The sequence below is a fragment of the Pteropus vampyrus genome, unplaced genomic scaffold (assembly GCF_000151845.1).
Source record: "Pteropus vampyrus isolate Shadow unplaced genomic scaffold, Pvam_2.0 Scaffold146, whole genome shotgun sequence".
Lineage (NCBI taxonomy): Eukaryota > Metazoa > Chordata > Mammalia > Chiroptera > Pteropodidae > Pteropus > Pteropus vampyrus.
In genome coordinates, this window is record NW_011888927.1 from 175,125 (window position 1) to 202,219 (window position 27,095).

At 33.7% G+C, this 27,095-nt stretch overlaps 2 protein-coding genes across 7 annotated transcripts in view; one reads left to right on the plus strand and one right to left on the minus strand.

Annotated features, from left to right (window-relative positions):
- CARF (calcium responsive transcription factor) overlaps nt 1-7,828 on the minus strand; it is a 76,927-nt gene extending 69,099 nt beyond the window's left edge. For 2 of the 3 annotated variants that reach the window (XR_002782496.1, XR_002782493.1), the window contains exons 1-3: nt 7,767-7,828; nt 5,456-5,540; nt 3,888-4,054 (exon numbers count right to left, since the gene is read on the minus strand). The gene's annotated coding sequence lies outside the window, so the exon portion shown is untranslated. Of the gene's footprint in view, nt 1-3,887; nt 4,055-5,455; nt 5,541-6,845; nt 6,902-7,766 lie in introns of all 3 variants that reach the window. The other variant, XR_002782495.1, reaches the window with a different exon arrangement.
- On the plus strand, nt 7,377-27,095 carry WDR12 (WD repeat domain 12). Of its 4 annotated transcripts, none has more exons than XM_023536010.1 (14): nt 7,377-7,532; nt 8,610-8,671; nt 11,188-11,282; nt 13,818-13,912; nt 14,777-14,883; nt 15,753-15,868; nt 16,299-16,453; nt 17,747-17,792; nt 19,481-19,566; nt 23,508-23,648; nt 23,771-23,876; nt 24,042-24,174; nt 25,858-25,930; nt 26,728-27,095. In XM_023536010.1, exons 2-14 carry the CDS (start codon nt 8,631-8,633, stop codon nt 26,803-26,805), a joined length of 1,272 nt encoding a protein of 423 aa, XP_023391778.1. In that variant the 5' UTR covers nt 7,377-7,532; nt 8,610-8,630; the 3' UTR covers nt 26,806-27,095. The 4 variants fall into 4 exon arrangements, with proteins under 4 accessions (XP_023391778.1, XP_011367426.1, XP_011367425.1 ...); XM_011369124.2 differs by lacking the exon at nt 7,377-7,532 and adding an exon at nt 7,662-7,877; XM_011369123.2 differs by lacking the exon at nt 7,377-7,532 and adding an exon at nt 7,895-8,107.

Here is a 27,095-nt window from a genome sequence, read left to right on the forward strand (position 1 = left end):
GTGAGACCTGAAACCATTATACTCCTTGAAGAAAACATAGGCAGTAAACTTGTTACAGATCTCGGTGATGTTTTCCTTCTGATACTAAAAGCAAAAGCAACAAGAGCAAATTAAACAAGTGGAACTACATCAAATTAAAAAGCTTTTGCACAGCAAAGAAAACCATAAAAAAAAAATGAAAAGGCAACATACTGAATAGGGGAAGATATCTGTAAATCATGTACCTGGCAAGAGTACATGATTTAACTCAATGAAAAAAAATCCAATAAAAAATGGGCAGAGCTCTGAACATTTTTCCAAAGAAGACATAAAGATGGCCAACAGGTACATGGATATGCTATGTGAAATAAGACAGAGAAAGACAAATACCACATGATCTCTTATATGTGGAGTGTTTAAAAAGAAAACTAAGCTCATAGAACAAATTGGTGATTGACAGAGGTAGAGAGTGGGGTGTGGGTGGGATGGGAGAAGTGGGTAAAGGGGGTTAAAAGAAAAAAAGAAAAAAAAAGTAAACTGAGGGAGAAGAAATCAACAGGCTAGACAGAAACTCTTACAGAAAATAATTTTTTTTTTCTGGTTTTAGAATTGAGTGCACATATTGGTACAACTACAGACAAGCAAACCTTAAATGCTTACTGTGAAGTGAAAGAAGCCCGTCTGAAAAGGCCATATACTGTATAATTCCAAATATATGACGTTCTTCAAAAGACAAAAACCATAGAAATACTAAGAAGGCCAGTGTTGCCAGAGGTTAGATTATGGAAGGATGAACAGATGAAGCACAGGAGATTTCATGGTGACGAAACAATTTTTTATAATACTGTAATGGTGGATACTTGACATTATGCATTTGTCAAAATCCGTAAAACTGTATAACACAGAGTGAACATTAATATTAATGTAAACTATGAACTTTTGTTCATAATAATGTATCAATATTGGTTCATTAATTTTAAGAAATGTTATCACACTAATGCATTAATAATAGGGAAATCCATGCTGGGAGTGGGGTGAGAGAGGTGAGGGAAGGAATATGGAAATCTTTTCATGACCTGCTCAATTTTCTAAAAACCTACAACTGTTCTAAAAATAAGAAGTCTTAAGAAAAAAAAAAGCGGGGGGGGGCGGCAATCAGAGTGACTGCAAACTAAAGCCAGTAACAAATCAGTCTATGAACTCCAAAATTATCTTGAAATTTGGGTTAAGTTATACTCTGGACAATGTTGGAATTAGGGTATGTAAAAAAATATATTATTTTTTCATTAACTTATAAAATAAATCTGAGAGGGTTTTGTCAATAAAACAGCATAGTCATACGGTATGGGTTTGAATTTCAGCTTTGTACTTACTACTTGTCAAATTGGTTAACCACTACCCTGAGCTTTAGTTTTGTCATCTGCCAATTGGGAATAATATTGCATCTACCTCACAGGGTTATTATAAAGATTAAATAATGTATACAAAGGGCTTGACAGTTTCTAGTACACTGTCAGTGCTCAATAAATTATTTTACCACCTATAATGATGCAAACTAGGGTCAAAATTTCACTTATCTAAATAAGTATCTAAACAGACTAAATAAATCCTTTGGTTCTTAAAGGCAAAAACCTGTTAAATACTATCCCACTGACATAATCAAAACTTATCTGGCTACTATGAAGCTTCTAAATATACTTTCCTATACTAACTTTAAAAAATTATAAAAAATTTTATACTTTTAGATGACTCATAAGCTCTACTTCAATATTATTGTTTAAAAATTCACACATCTCATAAATGTAGTAGACAAAGAACATGGCGTCAGTCTAGATTTGATGAAAAAAATCCAAACTATTCCTCTGAACTTCAATTTCTAGTTCTTTAAAATGAGGAGTTGGTATGAGTGATCTCTAAGACCCTATCCAATTCAAAGATTTTATGTTACTAACAGTTGATTATCCTGGTGATTTTTAAAATTCATTAACTATTATTTATTGACTGGCTTCTAATGTGCACTGAGCAGAAAAATAAAAGAATTCTATTAAAAGAAAAAACTTTTACAAAATTAGATTCAATTGAAAATAAAGTCCTACTGAGGGACTTAATAAAACTGAAATAATTACTGTCAAGAATATAACTTAATTTTTTAAAGTAAATTAAATATATTAAAATACTCACTGTCTAAAACGATATTAAGAAATATTTGTGAGAGCTCTTTATTTTGATTTTTAAATATAAGTATTATAAAATAGGTGAATATTATAAATTTATCATAGCTACAAAATAATCTAATACTTATTGAATGCTTTTATAATTATTATTAGCTGGAATTATTAATAATCACTCTACTATTCTGTGATGTAGGACCTATTATCACCATTTTACAGAAAAAGAAATTGAGGCTCACTGCTCAAGGTTATTAGGTTATCATTTATTGAGCACTTACCATATAGTAAAGTACTATGCTAAAAGTGTTTTACAAGTCATTTTATTTAATTAATCCTTTCAACAACCCTATGATTCAGTTACTTTCTCCAATTTACATATAAGGAAATAAGACTCAAACAATTAAGCAACCTTACCAAGATTATCCATATATTAAGTGGCCTAGCAAGGACTCAAACTTACCTGTATTGATCCTAAGGCCCATTGTTTATTATTATAATAGGAAGTCTTTCAAGGTAACAAAGCTCCCTCCTTCATTAGCCATAACTTTGTATCTTATTTTTTTGTTGTTGTATAGGTTAACAAACTAAAGATGCTAAAAAGAAATTCTTTGTTCATTTGCTCTCAACTTTTGGTTGAAATTTAATTAGAGGCCCTTCTACAAGCAATCTAAAGATCTCTGACCTCAGAAGAAAGCTAGAGCTCTCACTATGCAGGCATTGCCCACAGAGAAAACATTCTGTAAATTCAAAAGTAGAGCTTGTGGAAGGAGGTAAAAACTGCAAATAGCTTAGAAGAAAGAATTCCAAAAACTTACCCTTAGCTTCTTAAGGTGCCCTGACCTCATTACAAATTATCCCTCCTGGCCTAAAATATTTATTTTACTTACTTTCTCTTACCCTATCTGAAATTTCATCAATGAAATTTTTATTGAAGTATTTTCTCTCAAAAAGAAATCTGGAGAGAATATCAGTCATTAACAAATTTGTGTGACTTTATATAAGGATAGCTTACTTCCTTTAAGATACATTTTAAAAAGCTACCCTGAAGTTTAATTTAGAGGTGGGAAAGCAGGTACATGAGGCTCAGAGCACTTAAAAGGGGATTCAGCAGTCCTGACTGAGCTAGATGCTGCAGTGAAGACAGAGGCCAGGATGAATACCCTAGAGAAGTGCACTAGTGAAGGGGGGGGGTATGATGTTAAACTAGGAAGATTGCCAAACATAAACCACCTGCTTCAGAACTTTGCCCAAACTGGAATTTTGCCAATGGAAAAAAGATAACTTTTCTGTCTTCTGGGAACTCAAAACTCTAAATTTCCCTTTCAGTATGTACTGCAACTATACCATTGGTTAAGCAAGGTTTTTGTGATTACACTGGGAAAATACTACTAGTTTCTACATGAAAAAGTGGGTTTCAATATCTAGTGACCTAACCCATTGCTGAATTGGAGAGTAAAAGTGCATTTTAAGTTACAGACACCCTTTAAGAAAATAATTTGAATGCAGTGAAAAGTATGACTCCTTCCTTCACTAATTCTATCAATTTGCATAACCCTTTTACTATATCAATGTAAAGTTGTTAAGAATGAAGATAATATTAAATAGCTAGATATAAATGTTGTAACAGAACAAAGTACCTATATACAAAGTGTAGTTTGATTTTTTTCCTTAATTTGTTAATGGACAATAGTTAACTTTTATAGAGCTCTTAATGTCAATTAAAAATAAAATTATTACCTTCAGACAGTAGCTCAAGTTTAAATTCCAGGCCTCAAGCATTCTACTACCCCCCAAAATGCCCTCTCTTGTCCACTGAAGTTCTTCCTTTTTGGAGCACTAAATCATGATAGTTGTAGCTTCATTTATGTGAAAGCTATAATTATGTCTTCATAGCAGCATTTTTTCTGTAATGAGAAGGTATTCAACATATATTTTATTTTGTTCCTACACATAAAGAAAAATACTAGATTTTTGTTATGCAGATTTTATTATAAAATAGCCATTACCAGCCTGGTATAGTGGAACCATCAGTTGACTTAACTGAAAACTAAAACTAGGACTGACTGTAGATAATTTTGTTCTGTGATAGGTGACTTAACCTCTTTCTCTATATAAAATTTGACATTTGGACTAGGGTTTTGTATCAACTCTCACTTTTTAGAACTACTACTGAAACAAAGACTTCTGCAGCAAATTACATTTTTCTCCACAATGAAAATATTTACTAATATGGCATCTTTTGGAGTCATGGAAGCTAAATACTCTACTCCTTATAAAAGTCCTGGAATTGATCTGACAACCTTATTTCTTAAGTAAGTAGTATTGGGATTAGATAAAAAGAACAGTTAACGATTAGACTTCAGAATATACACTAAGGCATTAAATTTTGCCCGCAAATTGCTTTCTAGAACGTTTCATATTACATTAAAAAGTGGATTTTACCTTATAACAAAAGCAACGATTAGGAAGAAAGTGTTAAATTAGAAGTTCAATGTTTTTTATTTATTGGGAAAATGAGTTTTTAATACATAGTAAATACATGGCAGAGGGGAAGAAACTATTCAGGCTGTAGTCACCCATATCTCTGTAGGACATACTTGGGCCACTGCTGTTTTGATTTTGTTCAACAGCATTTCTATTCGTTCAAAATTTTAAAGGCAATTCTCAGCTGCAATTTCTAAAAACCTGTCTTAACACCTGATAATTTTGTTTCCTCCTATAGACTTTTCTGTAGTAAAATTTATCCATTAAAACCAATAGTCTGAGAATTAAGCCCCAAACAGAACTAAAGGATGAAGCCACCTGAGGTTTAGTCCTAGAGTGTCTCTTAACTTTATGTACCTTGGTTAGTGTCTCAAGATTTAAAGAATCTTGAAATCTATTTAGTATCAGTGTCAGATATTATTAACTACATTAAAAAATATTGCTCAAAAGTACTTTAGAAAATAAAATTTCTCTCATTTTTTTAGGGTAGGTAAATACCATAATGTACCTTTTATGATGTACACAAAATTGATATGAATCAGTGGTATCAAAATTAAATCAAGACTCCTAATTCACAAATATTTTATAGAATAATTTATTTTTTAAAGATGGGTTTTGAAAGTTATAGCATGTTAAATAAACATCAAAATTTTAAATGTATGTATTTATGTGTATAAACAATAGCATTTTAACTTTTCACTTTTCAGTGAAAAAAATTTAAGGCTAATATTCACAATGTCTCTTTTATCTAAGGTTTGTCCTCCCTATAAATGTCTTTGTAGTCTTGGTTTCTACTCATTTCTTACCCTGCATATACATACCTCTTTTCCCCTCTTTGCTCTTTGAGAACTTTACAAGTTACTTCATGTAATCCTCACAATGACTCTGAGGTAGATCTTAATATCTCTACAGATAAGAAAACCAAAGCTGTCAAGTACCTTGCTTAATGTCTCAGAGTATTAGAGCTCAGATTCAAAACTAAGCAGGGGGGAAGAAAAAAAACCCCAGAACAATTAGGATTCCAAAGCCTATGAACAGTTTTTATATCATACAACGCCATGCCATCATATACAGAAAAAAAGAAACCTATAATAAAGAGAAATATATTTCCCAAGCTGTGGTTCTCCAGGGAACAAGTGTGTCTTCTTGAGGACCACAGTAAATAAATTATGTAAGAAATTATTAAGAATCAAAAGCTTGCAGTTAATATTCTAAGTAAGCTTAAGAAAAATAAAAGCACTAACTACCCTAGGTATTGCACGGATACAACACCAAATATAAGACATGTCACTGCTAAAAAAATACCAAAGTCATCATACTAAGTGTTCAGTTATTTTGGAACACTTAACTAAGTTTCAGTCACATGAAAAATGTATTTTTAGTGATTTCAATATTTCTTCATTGTCAATTGAAGTTTTATCTTATTAAGCATTCAGGTTCTTTTATCTTACTGATCATATTTTTCAATTCGATTTAAGATCAACCTACATTGACTCTTGTCAGGTACTATATTTTCATAAATTTCAAATTAATGATAGTTTAAGATGTATTAATCTACAATTATATATTTTAAAGATATTTAAACCAATGAGATATTATCAATAATAAAAAATTATCTGAAAAAGAACCTAATTAATTGAAGATTTCAGGTTCAATAAAATTTAATTCAGGTAATTTTTCTGTTGTTTTAAGTCAAAAATCACTTATGGTTAAAGGAGAATGATGTTTAAAACTACCACATTTCTTTCCACTTCTACCGAACTCAGAAAACATGGATTAAATAGGGAAACTTCAATTAAGAAATTGTTTCAAGTTTCAGGTGGTCTAACTTATTCAACAAATGCAATTCTCACCATTACAATGAGTCACATAATTAAATGACAACCGCTTTTATTTACCAGCACAGAGGTTTTTTAATTTTATTCCTCTAATCAAGAGGCTATTATTCTCCCTTATCTGTAGCCGTTGGCAAAGCTAGTTAAATTGATATCTAAATGAGAATGATGGTAATAACAACATTTATTATGTGGCATTTAATCCTCACAGATAACCAAAACGTGGCACAGTGCTGGTTAATAAATAAGTAGCTAAGGCCAGATTGAAATCCAGGCATTTGGGTTTCAGGACCTGCATTCTAAAAAGGTGAGAAAATTGAAAATAGTCCTAGTTTCATTGTCACTGCTCTCTAATAAAAGACTGTTTTTCGCTTACAATTGTTTAAATCACTTCTCATATTCTACGGTTGATTGAAGTACATCTTTAAGCAGCTTGTTAAAAAAAAAAAAAAAAAAAGGAAAGCTTTAGCTGTCTTCACCTGCACACATATCGCTCTACCCACAAACTGCAATACACTTCTGCCTGATTCTAAACTGCTGCTTCTTGAAGTCCCCCTCTTGGTGCTTTTCTGGCGAACGCCTTAAAAAGTGACTTTGACAACTAGATAATCTCTCTCCACCCATCCTCCCTCAGAAAAACAATTAAATTCAATTAGAATAATTTTCGGGCACTGAGAATAAGACATAGGCCTTTGGATACCCTGAAGACCAAAAAAAGAAAAAAAAAATCAAAAACCAGAGGTGTGGGAGGACGCTTTTCCCCTCCTAAACTTAAGACATAAAAGGGCATATAAAGAGGAAAAAATAAAAAGCGGGCCGTGGGGCAGCGCGAAGGACCACACTTTGGGCGCTCTCGCCCAAGGGGTCCGGGTCCTTCTCCGCGGTGGTGGCGCGTTCTCGTACTCAGCAACCCTCCTCAGGATTCCCAACCTCCACCTTCTCCAGCCTGCCTCCCCGGGGCCCGCCAACCCTGTCCCGGGCGGGGGGTAGTAGGCCTCGCCAAGGAGGGTCCTGAAGAAGACCCCTGGCAGGGCGCGGAAGGCGCCAGCAGGACCCGGCTGCGGTGAGGGGCGGGGGCCCGCAGTCGCTCGGGGACCTGGCGGGTCAGGAGGTGATGGGAGGAGGCAGGGGGAAGAAAGGGGGGTTGGGAAGTAGCGTCCGGTCCGTCGGCGCAGACAGCTCTGCCAAACCTCCGACTCCCCCAGTCCTGCCACCGCCGAGAGCCCTACAGGGCAAGGAGGGTAGTCCACAAAGTGCTGGAGCAGAGGGGAGAAAATTCAAAACGAGTCTACTCAACCTCGTCTTGGCTCCGAGGCCCCGCCATGGAGACCAGCACAATGCGCAGGCGCACTCCCTCCGAGAGCGCGCAGCACGGTACCGTGAGATAGGACCACTATCGGCCACCATCGTTGGTTCTCTTTCTGATTCGTTTTTTTTTTTTTCTTCTTTTTTTGTATTCCCTCTTCCCGTATGGATTTACTGCCTGAAGCTAGAGACGAGAGGCCATGAAAAATCTCAGTAGAGTGAGGTTCTGATTGGGAATATGCGTGGGAAAATAAACCCAGAACCGCTTAGTAAATTAAAGCTGAAGACAGAGGAAATATAAATATCTGGCCGGAGTCCGGAAGGTTAACGCAAGTAAGATATTCTGAGGGCAGCGTGGCAAAAAAGGACTACAATTCCCAGTGGTTACAGCGTCTGAGAAGCGCTGCTGTCTGGGGGTTGTAGTACCTAGGCGCTGTGTTGAAGTATTGGGGCTAAAGACAGCATCTTGAATTTAAAAAAGGGAGAGAGAAGCAGATTTGAATTGGTCCTTTCTGTGTCTTCCTATTCGATCACAGGCCTAAATATACTAAAGGAAATCCAAAAAGATTAAAGGGATACGCCGTCTTTAAGACTATGCTTTGCTAATCGATGATTCCTAAAATCTAGGAATAGGTAGTTGATGTTTGTGGGCTGGGCCTCCGTAGAAGGGCAGCCTCGTGGTCTCTTGCTTAGGAGGCCCGAGGAAAGAAAGCGGAATCCCAGTCTTGGACTGCAGCTTCTGCTTACCTGCGCAGTGTAATTTTGAGCTGCCGTTTTTTGTAGACCTAAGGGACAAGAGCGCCCGTTGTATGGTAACATACGATTTCGTCGGCAGGTCTTGTGTGTACTCCCCGCCATGGCTCAGCTCCAGACACGCTTCTTCACTGACAACAAGAAGTAAGTAAGCATGTTCCCCTTTTCTCCTCTCCCCTGCCTGGGATCCTCGGTTGTCATTGCCGTATTCACTTTCGCCACCACCATCACCCGCTTTTTTTTTCCTGGACTCTCCGTTTGGCGTGTTTTCCGCTCAAGAGGAAGTGGTACCTTGCGAGGATTTCTCAGAGACCCGTTATTGCCTCCTTTCTGCCTAGCTTCTCAGGCTCTGTATAATTTGAATTGTAACTGTAGAAGGGCCTGAAAGGGTTTAGGCTTGTTTCCTGAATGAATTACATTGTATAATTAATGAACAATGGATCAAGTCGTTAAAGGCTGTGCGTTAATGGTGTTTCACAAGTTTTTGAAAACACTTCATTTTTTTGCGTAGGTGATAGACGATGCTTTCCTAAACCAGGTTAGGAAATGGACCTTTAAAGAGGGGCTTAGTAGAACTGGTTTTCGATAAGTGTGAAAAGTCAATTCAGTTACAGATTTGTGTATTCAGTTACGTGTGTGGGTGTGTGTGTGTGTGTGTGTATACACATATATACACATCTCTGTGTACGTATACATATATGTATATATAAACATTTTACCAATAGTCCCCAGGTCTATAGCATTCATTTGAAACCTAATTATGTTCTGCCCTGTGGTGCGTTTGTAGCTTTATGAATTGACCTGGTAAATCATATTCACTTCTCTTGTGTTGTTGCTTGAAGTATACATAAATCATATTATAAATAAGTTAAAAATTAGTCTAAATACTTCTTAAGAAATATGATGCAATAGCATGGCCACTGTTTTTTCCAAGCGAAATTTTTCTTGAGATTATTGTTGATGCACGTGAATTCTTAAGAAATAATATACCACTGCATTTTAACCCATGAAATAAACAAACGTCATGTATATGTAGATGTGTGTATATATTTTTTGATTCTCCAAAAATATGTATATGTCTTGGTCAATAAAATGAGGAAGTAAAATAGTTTTATTCATGTATATGTATATTATTTACATATATATTCATAAGTGTGCATGTGAATTAGGCTACTTCTCCCCAACGCCTCATTTTACTGACCCAAATGGTAAATGAAAGAATGAAAATTTTTAGTTTCTAGATTTTTTTACCTTTTGGAGAACCGAAATAACTGCTTACTTTTTGTGGCATGATAAATATATAACTATAGTTATATATTTATAACTACTCAAATTGTAGTTTGAGAACCAGCAGCAACAGCAGAACTTGGGAGCTTGTTAGAAAAAGCAGATTCTCAGACTCCACCCCAGACCTCCTTATTTAGAATCTACATTTTGACAAGATCTGAAGCCCCTCCCCCAAAGACTCCCGTTGTGGCAAAAAGAGACCTATTTGAACATGTGTTTCCGTCTGTCTTTCTGTCTTCTTTCTCTCTTCCTTCCTTCCTTTCTCTCTCTCTCTCTCTCTCTTTCTCTCTCTCCTTTCTTTCTTTCTTGTAACAACTTTGAAATATAATTCACATACAATTGAATTCACAAGTTTAAAGTGTCCATTTCAGTGGTTTTGAATATATTTGCAGAATTACGCAGACATCACTACCTTTAATTTTAGAACATTTTTCATTACCTTTTAGCTGTTAACACTCAGGCCTTCCGGTCCCCCAGCCCTAGGCAACCACTAATCTACTTTCTGTGTCTATAGATTTGTCTGTTCTGAATATTTCATATAAGTGGAATTGTATAACGTGATCTTTGTGAATGGCTTTAGGCATCATCCATGGATATATACTACATTTTGTTTCCATTGTTCAGTTGATGGACATTTGGGTTGTTTCCACATTTTGGCTATTATGAATAGTGATGATACGAACATTTGTATATGAGTTTTTGTGTGTACATATATTTTCATTTCTCTTGGGTAAATACTTAGCTTTGGAGTTGCTGGGTCAAATGGTAATTCAATGTTTTAACTTTTTAAGGAATTACCAAATGTTTCCAAAGCAACAGCGCCATTTTACATTTCCCACCAACAATGAATAATGGTTTAATTTCTCCACATTCTTCAGCAATACTTATTATCTGTCTTTTCTTTGTTCATTGTTTAAAGCAAAATTACACTTTCTAGACTAGGCTGGGTGGGCAGTTTAATTAACTCTTAGCTATTGTTTTTGCTTCACTCCCTGCTTTCCTGCACCTCTTCCTCTTGTCTACCCCTCTTTCACATGACAAAAGCTCGTTTTTCTATATGTAGCTTAAGAGTGATCTTTTTTTATGCTTACTTTCAGACCTTGCTCTCTCATCCTTTTCTCTAATTGAATTGACCTATGGCTTCTTTGTTCTCTTATTTTATGTATTACTTATGACATAGTTTCATTGGATTTGATTATCAGACTTTAACTCTTTCTGAGAACAGAGACCACTTTAAATTCCTTTTTGTTAACCCCATGTAGCAAAATGTCTGGCATGTATTAGATAACCAGTAAATGTTTGTTGAATGAATAAATTCACAGTCATTAAAATATCTGTAGACTTGATCTTGACTTTTCATTTCTCTTTTATAGATATGCAGTAGATGATGTTCCCTTCTCAATCCCTGCAGCCTCTGAAATTGCTGACCTTAGTAACATCATCAATAAATTGCTGGAGGCCAAAAATGGTGAGTATATATGTTCTGAAAAGTTAGGAGAGGGCACAGTACCGCTATCTACACTAAAATACATCACATTTTAATTTTATTTCCTTTTTTTTTGGCCTTGTTTTATAATAACTGCATGTATTTTATAATGGAAAACTTTATAAATTATAACATGGGTTTGCCTGCTACAGTTCTTAATACTTTGAAAAATAATTTGAAATAAAAGAGTTTAGGAAAAAATATTTCAGTTTAATCTGTTTTTAAGACAACATGAAGATAAGGTGGTTGGGATTGAGGAATAAAGATTTTAGTTTAATAGTTGTAATGTTGAGATAATTAAGACATTGTGCTAAAGAGGGCTGAGTTGGGTAGACGTAGAACAAGCATCTTGGTGCTTGGGCTCCACTCGCTATACTTCTACAAAGCAAATGGTAATATCAGCATGTGAGTATTTATGTTGTGTAATAACATGTCAACATAAATACTGGTATTTTATAAATATTTAGAATTTATTAGAAAACTAGATAAATTTTCTAATGGATAAACATTAACATGTAAGAATATGAAGTAAAACATTTATAAAGATATGAATATTAAACACATACTGTGCGAATATAACTTATTAGCCCTAAAGTTAATATGAATAATGTATGGAAAATTTTTGATTAAACAAGATTGGCCATAAATTGATCTTTGGAGTTAGGTTATAGGTATATGAAGGTTTATTATAAGATTTATTCTATATTTTTTTAAAAAGTCAAACTATACATAAAATAGAAGATTTCAACATGAAAAATTGAAAACATAAAGTGTGATTTTTAAAAACAAAATATGTCAAAGGAGACACTATTTAGAGGCAAGCATATTTTTGGGCAGGTATTTCTAATGCTTCAAAGCTCTTTTGATTCTACACAATTTGGAAGAATAGGGAGGTGAGATTTATAAGCTAATGCCTAATATTTTCTTCTTCATCTTCAAATAATCCCATAAGTTTTTTATTAAGGTTGAGATGATGTTTTTCAGCAACTATTTTTGGGGAGACAGGGTCTGCAGTCTTCATTGCTAGCAAGTTGTAATTCTTGATTCAGCAATGTTGTTAGGCATTTCCTATTGGTCTTTGTCTTTACTGTCATCAGTATATAGAAATTCTGATGAATAATTACTTTTCTAAATGTCAAAAATGTCATATATTCTACCTATTGAAAAACTCTGAACGAGAATAAGAATTCTTGCAATAGAAGCTTTGCAATACCGGTATATGGTTGTTTGTTGTTACTCAAATAGTTGTATATTTTCTAAACTTGTAGATGAACATTGGTTTGTCTTTTTGTATAAATTGAATAACTGAGTCAGTCATTGCTCTTGAGTTAAAGATGCAATTTCAGATTTCAGAGTTTTCTAAAGTAACAACCCAAATAATCAGTGAGGTAACTCTTCTTTTAAAAGGATTATGTTTAATAAATGCACAAAGAATGAAGAATTTTTAACATTGTAACTCCAAATGAAATAATGGATTTAAGTCATGATTTCAGCAGTTGTTAAAATTGTTAATTAGTTAAAAGGCTGATAGAGAACATGATGGATGGGATCAGATTAACATTATCTGAGCCCCAGAGGTAGATCTTACTGTCATAAAAAGAGATACAATGAGATAACATGCTTCCTGATGTGATGTAATAAGAAATACACACTACCGTAAGCTTGCTCCCCACTCCCAAAAAACCATACCTGAAATCTAATTAAGCATTTAGGTCTGCTTTGTGTACAAGATGTATAGGTAGTAGAGGAACATGTTAAAGGGCACTTCGCAAATATAATCAAACAAACCCATAATGTAAGAAATATTAAAAGACAGATGACCCAGTTTCTTTCAACAAGTAAATGAATGGCAAGGGGAAAAAAGAAATTGTTAAAGATTAAATAAAATATATTAATCAAATATAATATTTGGACTTGGGATGCTGATTCTAAAAAGCTCACTATAAAAATATTTATGAAATAAAGACACATAAACATTGGCTGTTTGATATTCAAAGGAATAATTATTAAGTATTTTAATATGACTTTTTTTTAAGTTCTTATATTTTAGAGATACATACTAAAGCACTTACAGGTGAAATGATACCATATCTGAGATTTGCTTTAAAATAAACTAGTAGAGGAGTATAGGTGATTGTCCGTGAGTTAGTAATTGTCAAAGTGTGCGGTGGTGATGGGGATTTATTATATTACATCTACTTTTATAGCTACAGCATAATCTACATATCTATATACTTGAAATTTTCCTTAGAATAAAATTTTTCTAAAAAATCTACTTATACCACCAACAATAACAAAAGCATTCTACCAACAGAACAAAGTATTTCTGTTCTTAAAAATCACATAGTATACTGGAATACATGGCCTAACTATGCCATGAAGAAATTCTGGAGAAACTGAGAGGCCACACTGGGATAATAGGTACCTGTTTGTTTTGGGGGTCTCTCATATACCTCTGCCAATACCACTTCAGTTCTAAAAATGATGATTTTATTTTATTATTATTTTTTTTTTTAGAGTTCCACAAACACGTGGAGTTTGATTTCCTTATCAAGGGCCAGTTTCTGCGAATGCCCTTGGTCAAACACATGGAACTGGAAAACATCTCATCAGTAAGTTCAAATGGTTACCTACTCTGTTAAGATATTATCACATAAGAAAGGCAAACCTTCACTTAGAATCAGCCTGAATCTGTAACAACAAAGATCCTTTTGATTATTGTGTTTTCCTAGAAATTTGAACTTCAGATTCTATATATTCAATTTTGAAATCCTCTTTTTTCTTCTGAGAGTGTATTATTAAAAAATGCAGATGAATGAATACGGAAAAATACCTTCATATTTGTGGAAGAATTGTCAAGAAAGTGAATAGCAAGCAAGTTTACTACTAATAAAGGTGTACAAAATGATTGCGCACGTATAAAAATGCATAGATTCAGTTTGTGATTTACAATGATTTCCCCCCCTTCCTCTAATTTTCAGACTTTCTTAAATATTGTTTTTATAACTTAAAATATAACTTATAACTGCTCTTATGGGGCAATTTTCAGACCTGTAGTAAAATATATAAAAAAATTATCATTTTAACCGGTCTTAAATGTACAATTCAGTGGCATTAACAACATTCACAATGTTACACAATCATCACCACTATCCATTTCCAGAACTTTTTCATCATCCTAAACATAAGCTCGGTACTCATTTAACAATATGTTTTTTTTGATTTTGTAATTTCAAGCTTATATTCTTTTTTCCCCTACTTTTAGCATAAGTTTTCTAAGGTCATTACTATTTCTTAATATTACTCTGAGAGCACACTGTTAGATAAATAAAATTTTTCTCCTTTGGTGTGGCTCCAAATTTTCTAGGTTATGAAGGGATGTACATGATGGTGATATATTAAACTGGGGGTTCTTTATAATGTACCGCTTTAAAATTACACCACCTGACTGATTTCTGGTTTCTCTCTGTGACTAGGAAGAGGTTGTGGAACTAGAATATGTGGAGAAGTATACTGCACCTCAGCCAGAGCAATGCTTATTCCATGATGACTGGATCAGTTCAATCAAAGGGGCAGAGGAATGGTATTACCAGATAAATGTCTTCGTATCTATTTTCTTATGCCACCTCCATCAATCTTTTTAAGTGCATATGGGAAGATTCTTCTCTGATTTCTCTATTCTTTGAAAAATAACTTGTGATACATGTATCAGTGGCCATGCCAAAGATCTTTACATTCAGTGTAGTCAAGAAGAAACATATCTATTAATAAGTTTTCTGTGTCAGGATGTTGTAGTGACATTTGTATTCTGAATAGGTCAAGTGTCAGGGCATTTACTCATTTGAGTATGTTGCTTTTAAGACTAAGGATATAATTTGTTTTATAGAGGAGAAAAAAAATACTTATACAGCCACAGATGCAGGTTATGCTATTTTAGGGCTAAAAAGGGCAGACTAGAATCAAGAAGATATGAATTGCTAAGAGCAAACCCCCACTGGCCTTACTTTTAGAAAAATATTTCAAGAGTGGTATATAGTGGGAGCTTACTTTCAAAGAATGCTATTACGCACAGTTAATGTTTTTACTGGTTTTACTTTTACTTAAGTGGTTTTATAGTTTTTCTATTTAATGTTGTTTCACTGATGTAATACAAAGGACTGTTGGCTTTACAAGCAATTTACTTAGCTTTCCTGAGAGTTGTAATGTTTACAATAATGAAAAGGAAATCTAGGGTTTCTTGGTTACATTTTTATTTTTAGCAGGTCAGGAAAAGCCAAATATAACAACATCTTCTGATCTACTGTAGTGTGTTTTGAAATTTTAATCCTCATATGAAAGAAGAATTTAAAAGTATAATCCTCAAGGTTTTTTTTTTTTTTTTTTTGTCATAACTGATTTCAGGGTTTGAAAAAGATGCTTTTTATATTTCATAGGATTTTTTTCTCCTCATAGGATTTTGACTGGTTCTTATGATAAGACTTCTCGGATCTGGTCCTTGGAAGGAAAGTCAATAATGACAATTGCGGGACATACAGACGTTGTAAAAGATGTGGCCTGGGTGAAAAAAGGTAGGGGCTCTGCCAAAACGGAGAGGAATCCTGAACAGGGAATTGGAAATAAGCCATTTTCAGTGCTGGGGCAGAATATAAATGGGATAGGAAATGTCTCATGCCTCTGTCATTTTGAGGTTTTACAAAAATACACTGCTAAAGAAGAAAAAGATTATATAAAAAATTTATGTTAGAAGAAGTGAGACCTTACTAAAATTATATCAGATAATACACATTTTCAAGTTCATATTGAGTGTGTTAAATTTATATATTTTATTTTGATAAATATGCCCTTTATAAGGTAGCTTCTTTTTCAAAGTTGGCCATGTAAGCTCTTCTATCTTTTTAACATTTTTATCAACAACAAATTCAGTTCTTCAGTTTCAGAACACGATGTATTTTAAATTTTTGTATTAACTTGTTTCTTATTCTTGTGTTTTTTCTTCAGACAATTTGTCTTGCCTACTACTGAGTGCCTCTATGGATCAGACTATACTCCTATGGGAGTGGAACATAGAGAGAAACAAAGTGAAAGCCCTGCACTGCTGCAGAGGTCATGCTGGAAGCGTAGATTCTATAGCCGTCGATAGCACAGGAACCAAAGTAAGTAACGTGTTATTCGTACTTTGAACTAGGCTTTGAACTTCTTATACAAAAAAATGTTTCTACTTATATTCATTATGATTGGCCTACTTTCATGACAACTGGTAACTAAAAAATACGATTTCAAACCAAAAAGTAAATACTCATACAATAAAAGACAAATTCAATTCCTCAGTCTAGGTATCTCCGGTTTAGAACTTTATATAAATTGCAGACATTTTAAGAAATAGGTAAACAAGCAATTTCTTTATGTAACTTTCTCAAATTATAGTGATTGACATTTTCAATCTTTCAGCTACTCACAGTGCTGCCATTAATTGAAAATGTCTAGTTGGTCACCTAATAAGCCTTAGCATACACTAAGATTAATGTTTATAGAGGTTGTTTTACTATTATTGCTGATCTGCTCTTTATCATGACAAAATGGTAAAAATTAGTTAAAAGGAAACAAACCTAAGGGCACCACTGTATTTGACTTCTAAGGGGTTACAAACTCTCTTACCATTTGAAAATTCCCTAACCAGCAATGAGGTATTCTGTATTTAAGAGTGTTTCTTTAGCATTTCTTTGCCAGTTAGCATAACAGAGGACTTTTGTGCAGTCAAAGGTAAAGGTTTAAGGTTATTGAGTTATAGAGAAAAGTTTACGTGTTGTCATGTTCAAACTTAAGTGAATTAACTGCACCCTGTCTTTTAGCTATAAAAGATAGGAACTCATCTTGAACTTTTTTCAATTTAGAGAGCGTGACATCCAAGTAAGGCATAAACACATCACAAGCAGGGCGATGATGCATTTGGGTCTCAGGAATCAAGGAGTAGAGGCCTGAATGTAGCTAGCACTCCCCTCCCTCTCTTGTCTAACCAAGTTGACTCTATTCTCACTTACCTCAAACTAACTTTCTCCACAAAGCAATAAAACCTGGTTTTCCATATTACCAGGCTTTACAACTGTACTATCTGCCCCTGGAAAAAGACTAACTTCAACTCTCTGGAACACAAATTCTCAAAAAAAGCATCCAGAAGGAGAAAGAGACCTATTGGCACAGTGTAGATCAGATGTCCAACTTGATCTAAGCAACCATGGCCAGGGCACAGGGCCATATAGGAATGGCAGCTCTTTCAGTTGCCATAAGATTGAGGGAACAACTTTCAGGAGACTAGGAAAATAGGCAGATGACATTACACTAATAAGGATTTCAGAGCAAAGTAAAGGTTTTAAGTTAAATAGGAAAAATAGGGCAAATAATATGGATTATAGTACATACTCTTTAACCCTTCATATAAATCTGTTTAGTTTTGCAGTGGCTCCTGGGATAAGATGCTGAAGATCTGGTCTACAGGTAAATCACATATTTCTTTTACTATGACTTATTAATGATATTTCAAGAATCTCAGTGAAAGAGTGCGTTTTAACCCATATTTTGCCGTAAAAATGTACTAGAGCTTTTTAGGACACAAAGGAGCATAGTGTAGAGAAACATTAGTGTATTTCTTTGTGTTTCAAAATGTTTTTCTACACCAGTGGTCCTCAGCCTTTTTGGCACCAGGAACCAGTGCTTCTATGAGAATCTAATACCTGATGATCTGAGGTGGAGCTGATGCAGTGATGCCACCGCTGAGGGGCGGCTGCAAATACAGATAAAGCTTTGCTGACTCTCCTGCCGCTCACCTCGTGCTGTGTGTTCCAGTTCTTAACTGGCCACGGACTGTTATGGGTCTGCAGCCCAGGGTTTGGTGACCCTGAACCATCTCCTTATTTATTGGACAATGTCACTGAATTGCTGCAAGTGTCAACAACATTTTCTCCAAGTTCCCTTATTCAGGAACCTGGAAATAAACAAAAATATCTTCTGAGTAATTTTGATAAACTTTACTGTTAGGAAAATTTCTTAGTTAAGCTGGTTTACTTAAAAACAAACTTTTAATAAAATTTTACCAAAACTTCTTGCTTTGAAAACATATATTAGAAGGAACAATTGAGGAGACGGAAGAAAAAGTCTTAGAGGAAGGCACATTTATAGTAGTAAGAAGATACTGAGAGAAAAGGAGAAACTCATGGATATTTAAAGTTTAAAGTAGTAGTATTATAGAATTATTTATAGCACAGATAAATAGGTCAGAATACCTCTGTTACTTCTGAGGTAATTGCTTTAATACAGTGTAGTACCCTAAATACAGTTCACACAGAGTTGGGGGATCAGGAAAAGCTTAGAGTTTTAAGAAATTATGTGTAAGATGACAGGAAAGATGATCATTCATTTTAGTAGATTTTCCAAAAATGCTTAAAATAAACAGTTTTGAAGCAGAAAGTGGTTTGTTGAGAAATTTTTCCCTTTGTGGACTATTTTATTTTTTGATAGTTCTAGGTAAATGAGATACATATGGTATGTTGTTACCCTTACGGCGCTTGTAGTCTGGTTTGGGAAAAACTATGTAATAGTCATAAAATAGTTACAAAACATTAACATACATGGTTTTCCATCTAGGTTTGCTACCTGGCCAAATGATGTATAACAGATTTTTTTTAAAAAATCAAAGAATAATTATCTATGAAACACTTTTAATTCACTGTTAGAAAAGTAAAATAAGAAGAATAAACATGGCTGGAATGTGTGTCTTTTTAACATGTGTTTACCTTGTGGCACTCCCATCTTCATAATATAAATACAATCTGGTCAGAACTCCTACAGTTAGAAGTAAGCAATTTTTCATAGATGTAATAAAGTAATGAATATTCATAATGATAATCTTGATAAGATCATCATTATGATCTTATAAAGACATATCAAGATATCAAACTAGTTAGGTTCTAGGATTTTAATGTACTTTAACTTTTTGCTTTCTCCTTTTAGAAGATTGGTAACCCATGTAATTGTTTTTATGTATTAGTAGAAGTATCTATTCCCTAGTCAATTGAGATAATATGGAAAACGTATATACCCAGAAATGTAAGAATTCTTTGAGACTGTTTGAAATTAATATTTACCATAAATTTTTAAAATAGCAAATCTAAATGTCTATGATACAGTCCCTACAGAGGAAGAAGATGAAATGGAGGAATCTACAAATCGACCGAGAAAGAAACAGAAAACAGAGCAATTGGGACTGACAAGGGTAAGTATTTGTGAGAACTGACTATACTTGGCTTAGGTTCGTGTTGACAAATGTATGGTGATTTAATATCTTTCCTATTTAAATTTCCTTTTTACTTGCTGCTTCAATTGTAATTAGGCTATCTTTCACTAGATTTGTAAATTTTTATTATAAATACTGCTGTACTGTGCTACATTTATGAGTCATTGAATATTGTAGCATTGAATCAGGATTACAGATTGGTGGGTTGATTATTTAGCTATTTGATCTTGTGGTGCATTTTGAAGTAGGATCTTTCCATTGTTAAAGCTTGCACTAAAATTAAGTGAAGCATCTCATTACCTGACTGTTTAATAATATTGATTGTTTCATAAACTGAGGATGTAATTCTTACTAGGGATGCTAGTTGTATCTCCTAAATCACTAGAAACCAAAAGTTTAATTGGGGTTTTGAGTCCATGATTTAGCTACTAGATCCAATTAAACAAACTCAGAAATTTTATCTATATTCTTATTCTATTAAGTTAGGAAGATATTTGTCATAATATGATCTGACCTATATTAACATATTTAATGAGAAGAACAAAACCGAGTCATGTTTAAGAAAACATTTTTCATTTATTTTCTATAGCTATAATGAATGTGCAGTAAATCCAGCATTTGCACGTTATTTCTTGTAGTGACCAGTAATAGAGTATCTTATAAAAATTATTGAAAATGAGGAATAAAGTGTGATCATAAATGATTTATCAAACTCATGTAAAATACAATAAACAATAGCACTTGCTGGTTCTAACTGAAAGTAGTTACTTATAATTTCTTAATACGTTTAAACATGGACTGCTGAATTACAAGAAGAATGATCTGGTAGCAGCTCAGCTTCTTTATCACTGGGTCTGGTAGGACAAATTAAAGCTGTAAACATCTTGCCAGTTGGATATTGTACCAGTGGTAATTTACTGATACACATCTCTGATCAACCTTTAAATTATATATCTGAGAAGATTGCTTGAATTATAAAAATTCTTTATGTAAAAGGTCGCTTTTTTTAACCTTTCTTTTAATTGAAGTTTGGCATACATGTAGTTAAGTGTACAGCTCAACAAATTTTTACACTTCCGTATAACCCAAGTAATCACTATTCAAAACAAAACATTGAAAATTACCAACACCCTAGAAGACTCCCTCTAATCTCCCTGCCAGTCAGTAGCCCCTAAAGGTAATCACTCTTGTGACTTAATATCATCTTAGATTAGTTTCACCTATTTTGAAACTTTGTATAAAACCTGTACGGTTTCATCCATGCTGCTGCATGTAAGGGTTCTTTTCATTAATACCTAGTATTCCATCAAATGAATATACCAGAATTTATCCATTCTTCTTTTGATGGACATTAAGGTTGTTTGCAGTTTTGGCCACCGTAAATAAAGTTGCTATGAAAGTTCTTATACTTGTCTTTTGGTGTACATATGCAGTCATTTCTGCATATGTAGAATTGTAGGGTCACAGGGTATGCACAAGTTCAGCTTTTTGAATGTTAAAACTGCCAAAAAGTTTTCCCAAGTGGTTATATCAATTTATACTCGCACTGACAATGTATGAGAGTCAAAGTTACTCTACATCCTTAACAGTACTTGATACGGTCAGTTTGTTAACACTATAACTTGTGTAGTGGAATTTAAGTCCCAGCCGGTTGATATCTAATTATGAAATACCTCTTCATGTTTCCAGCCCATTTTTTAAATAAAGTATTGCCTGTTTTTTCTAAGTTGTTTAGGTATTCCGGTTTCAAAGTCTTTGCTAGATATATATATATATATTATGTATTTTCTCCCATTCAGTGCCGTACTGATAACTCTTATTTTTATAAGCTTGCATATATTGTTTGTTTTATTTGAGAGAAATCATTATATATTCACTTTCTCATAGGTTATGCTGGAAACCTTTGAAGTGCTATCTGAGGTGAAACTTGTGCTGCAATTAGAAATAATAGAAAAAGTTAGATTTTTAAATCCAAATTGATAAGATAAATATCAAAAATATTATCTTCTCTTTGGATTTCTATCTATTACATGATTTGTATTAATATGAATAATGCTACTGATCAGTTAATTTGTCATTTGTTTCATACATTAACATACAGTAAGGTTTTTTCCCTTTTCTCTCAAAATTACTTTTTTTCTCTTCAGTGCTATTCTACTGGAGTTTGTTTGTAGTAACAATGCCAAAGGTGACTTTTCTGCCTTTTCAAAAAATTTTACATTTAGGAACATTTACTCTTTCTGATGTATTGGTTTTGAATTTTCATAAATGTATAGAGTATGTAACTACTACATAATCAAGATACAGAATAGTTCGTCATTCCTTAAAACAGGGGGTCTCAGTCCCTGAGCTACAGACTAGTACCTGTCCGTGGCCTAGTAGGAACCAGGCCATACAGCAGAAGGGAGAGGCAGGTGAGCCAGCGAAACTTCATCTGTGTTTGGGGCCGCTCCCCAGCACTAGCGTCACCGCCTCAGCTCCACCTCAGATCTTCAAGTATTAGATTCTCGTAGGAGCACCAGTCCCTGGTGCCACAAAGGTTGGGGACTGCTGCCCTAAAACTTATGTTGCTCGTGATAGTTATCCCTTCCGCTCTACTTCTGTCCCCTGCAACCACTGATCTGTTCTCCATTTCTTTAATTTTTCTTTTCTAGAATATTATATAAGTGGAATCACATAGTATACATACTTTTCAATCCAGCTTTTTTTCACATGTAGCATAATGTGTTTGAGATTTGTCCTCCCTACCCCAGTTTTTTTGGGGGTTGGTGAGAAAGATTCATGTCATTGAGTATCATGATTTATTCCTTTTAAAAGCTGAATAATAGTATTCTATTGTATGGATATACAACAGTTTGTGTAATTATTTACCAGTTTTAGGACATTTAGGATGTTTCCAGTTTGACAATCATGAATAAAACTGCTATCAAAATTAGTGTATCAGAATTTTTTACCTCTTTCAGGAAAATTTTAAAGCTGGAGTAGAGACTTTAGGGATCATTTGAGCCAGGACTTGGCAAACTATAACCCAACACCTGATTTGGCTATGACCTATTTTTGGACTATGGAATGCTAAGAATGATTTTTACATTTTAAAGGGGTTTTAAAAAACAAGATTATGCAATAGATTATATGTGGCTTGGAAAAGCTAAAATATTTACTTTTTGGACCTTTACCAAAAAACTGCTGATCTCTGATCTCATTTTACAGGCAAGGTAATAATATTTAAGAAGACTAAACATAACAAAGTTACGAAAGTAGATAAACTATCTCATTTTAGAATTTCTCCCATCTCTCACATGTTCCTTATATTTAGGACAGGCCCTGTATGGGGATTTTAATTTGAGAGAAACAGTACAGATTTTGGAGTCTTAATAAATGAGCCATGGACATTATTTAAAGATTAGATGCTGAGAAAATAAGGTGGTAAGAATAACCTATTAAAATTAATTTACCTAGAAGAGTCATGTAGCAAATGGCAGCACGTTGACTCAAACCTAGATCTGACCTCAAGCTTTTTCTACTAACTTCTACATATATTTGACAACTGAAAGAATTAAGTTAGTGTTAATATTAATACTTCTCAATATGAAAAGTAGAACAGATGAGGAAGTTGCAGAATATAGTACAAAACTACAGACTTTGGAATAATATTTGGGTTCAAATTTAAATCTGCCACTTATAAGCTGTATGACCTTGAGCAAGTTATCCTTCTCAGCTTTAGTATCTTTATTCATAAAATAAATACAGAAATATCTGTCTTGGAGGATCACTGTAAAGAGGAAAAGTAAGGCAGGATATGAAAGCCAAAGCATCTGACAAAATATCTGGCATTAGGCTTCAGAAGTAATAATTATTGTTATTGTTTAAATTACTCTAAACTAAAAATGCTTTCCATTTTGGGTGCTTTTCATTTTTAGACGCCCATAGTGACCCTCTCTGGCCACAAGGAAGCAATTTCCTCGGTTCTGTGGTCAGATGCCGAAGAAATCTGCAGTGCATCTTGGGACCACACAATTAGAGTATGGGATGTTGAGTCTGGCAATCTTAAGTCAACTTTGGTAAGACTTATAAATTCAGTGGTTCTCTGATTAATTTTGAGCTTTAAAGTGATAAACTTGTAGAGGTGATTACTTTTATCCCCTTTCCCATGGTTAATGTTCTTTCCTTTTTTTTTTCCCAGACAGGAAATAAAGTGTTTAATTGTATCTCCTATTCTCCACTTTGTAAACGTTTAGCATCTGGAAGCTCAGATAGGCATATCAGACTGTGGGATCCCCGAAGTAAAGGTAAGTTATGTAAACCAGTGGAGGGAAAAATATGTATAAATATCATCAGTTTCTCTTCTCACTAGAGATGTGTACAAAAAGATGATTTTCTACAAGTTTTTTTTTTTAATTTGTTCTGTCTACTTTTCTCAAGTTCGGTAATCATTAAATTTTTGCTTTGTTCAGATGGTTCTTTGGTGTCACTGTCTCTAACTTCACACACAGGCTGGGTCACAGCCGTAAAGTGGTCTCCTACCCATGAGCAGCAGCTGATTTCAGGTTCTTTAGATAACATTGTCAAGCTGTGGGATACAAGAAGGTAAGTCCTATTTATGATCCACAAGAGGAATACGTCAGTTCCCTGTTGTGTGCAGAGAAAATGAAGTGGACACTGAAATGATAAATATTGATATCATAAAGAAAAGCAGGGATCAAAGAAATTATGTTAATATGTTGCTTTTTGCAATCTGAAAGAATTTAATTGTGGTAGTTTGTCTTCAAAAAAGAAAAAAAAATCCACAAGTTTATAAAATTCATGTATTCAACCTCGTTATATAAAACAGGAGAAAGCTTAGAAAAATTATCCTGAACCTTAAAATAAATATGATAACTATAGAAGCAGAGGCCAGTGGTCTCTAATAAATCATATGTTAATAGAAAGTTAAATAAAAATACATATTTTTAAAGATAACCGAATATTAAAGTTTTCTTTCTTACTCATGGGCTACTTCTACAATACTAGTATATGTAGAGTGCCCCCAATAAAATGCATACACAATTTATTTACATATTTTTACAAGTAGAATGGGGAGGCATTGACCAAATTTCTTTTTTACATTAAATCTGCTTTCTAACATCCTTATGCTACCTTATGCATGATTTGTTAATATCTAGAAGTTATATACATTTCAATTGGATAGTTTATTAGCAATTAGCATATAGTGTCTGATAATAGTAGTAAGTGCTGTGATGAGAGTAAAGCAGAGTAAAGGGATGCTTTTTTGGGAAAAGCCTGTCTTTGAAAATGATATCCTGGTAGTGAATTGAACCATGTGAAGGTATGAGTCATGCACAGATCATGGCAGAGGGAAAGGTGGATAAGGTGGGGAAAATCATGGCATATTTACAAAATAGCAAGAGAACCAGTGTTGGTGGAGTGGAGTAAAGCAAGGAGGAGAGTGGCAGGACATGAGGCAGACAGTGGTTTTATTGAGCAGGAACTTATAGGCCACGGTAAGGAATTTAGGTTTCATTCTAAGTGTGATGAGGAAGGCTTTAGAGGTTTTTGAGCAGGGGAACAAGAATAAAAGCAGAGAGGCTATTGTAATTCAAGAGAAAGAATGGTTATTTGGACTCGGGGGGTAGCATTAGAGATGAGTGGTTGGATTTTTGGTGTATTTTGAAGATAGCTGCTCTTTGGCAAGATTGGCTCATGAATTGAATATGGAGATAAGAATCTAGGATAATGCCCGTATTTTCTGCCTGAGCAATTGGATAGTTAGTGGTACCATTTACTATGATGAGAAAGAGTAGAAAAAGAGGTTTGTGAGGACAAAAGTTTTGCCTTGGTTGGTTTAAATTTGTAATGCTCATAGACATCCAGCTATTGGCCAGTTGGATGTACATATCAAACTTGGGGAGGAGTTTTGGCAAAAGATATAAATTTGGGAGTTATCAGCAGATAGATGGGTAGCTAAAGTGTATATAAAGCTATAATGTGGGGGTAAAGGTAATCAAGGAAGTATGAAAATGGGCCTAATTATAAATACTGTTTTATAAATAGCATTTTTCCTTTTATTTGTTTGTTGTAAATCTTTGTTGTCTGCTAATGATATAAGAAAAACATGAGAGGTGGTCAAGTAAATACTCAGAATTTTAATAATAAGTGGTTATTGGAGCAAAGATGATAAATGCTGTAAAGTTTTTAGAAAAGTATGATTATTCATAGGTTTGTTTTAATACTATAAAATGCATTTAACATGCTAATATTTTTGTCTTTTAGTTGTAAGGCGCCTCTCTATGATTTGGCTGCTCATGAAGACAAAGTTCTGAGTGTAGACTGGACAGACACAGGGGTAAGGATTTATTAGTTATTTGGTAAAGAGGAAAATATATTAGAATTAACGTGGTATTTGTGTTTGTGGAGTTAATAGTGTCATTATATCTGATATTTATAATTCTGTATTCTAAGTTTCTTAATATTATTCATAAAATTTCACATCTCAAAGAAGAAACAAATTTGTCCTTTAATATTAGAAATATTAAATTTGAAAATTCTGAAGTTTTTTTTCTCATGATTATTTTAATGAAATGTTTTAACTCCATAAACTTGCTACTTTAGACTAGCAATTATTGGATCGAAGTATTTCCTATTTAGAAAAATCTCGTATAATAAATTTAGTTTATAAAATGTGTTTCAGGAATTACAATTTAATTATCTTTATGCACATATGTAAGCTTTTATTGCCTAAGAATTCTTTTCAGTTATGGCTCCTAGGACTACTTAAATAATTTGTAATGTCCATTTCCCCATAATTAATATACTGTCCTTTGAAAACTTAAATGGGTAAAACTATATTACCCTTCAAACTTTTTAATTTTATTATGTTTCTTGGCAAATGTTTCATAGAAAATACAATAGCATATTATGCCTTCACTGAATTCAAATGATCACTTTTAAAATTTTAATATACTGTATTGCAATATAGTAGTGAAAATTGATGTAATTGGTCCATTTAAGTATTCCCAAAGCATATTAACTGCTCATCCATAATTTTTTCTATAATCAGAATCATCAGTATTTACTTAGGTTTAGCTATTATATGAAATAACTGTATTTACTTCTGTTTGTGTTTTTTTTCTCTTTATGCAGTTACTTCTGAGTGGAGGAGCAGACAATAAATTGTATTCCTACAGATACTCACCTACCACCTCCCATGTGGGGGCATGAAAGTGAATGATAAATTTGACTACAAAGATTCTTTCTATAAATGTGATTGATAGAGAAGCCTCAGGTTACATCAGTGCAGATCACCCTTGATAATAGTTATCACTGTCTTTTTCTTTCTTCTCTATTTATTATATAACAGTTTATGTTTATAAAACATAAAACAGGACCTGCATTCTCTATCTTATGCAAACCCTTGAAATTAAACTGAGTTTTTCATTTCTTTTTGGAGGTATTGGTTTGACTTAAGATTTGCTTTTGAAATGCTATAAAAGCATATATTAAAAATACAA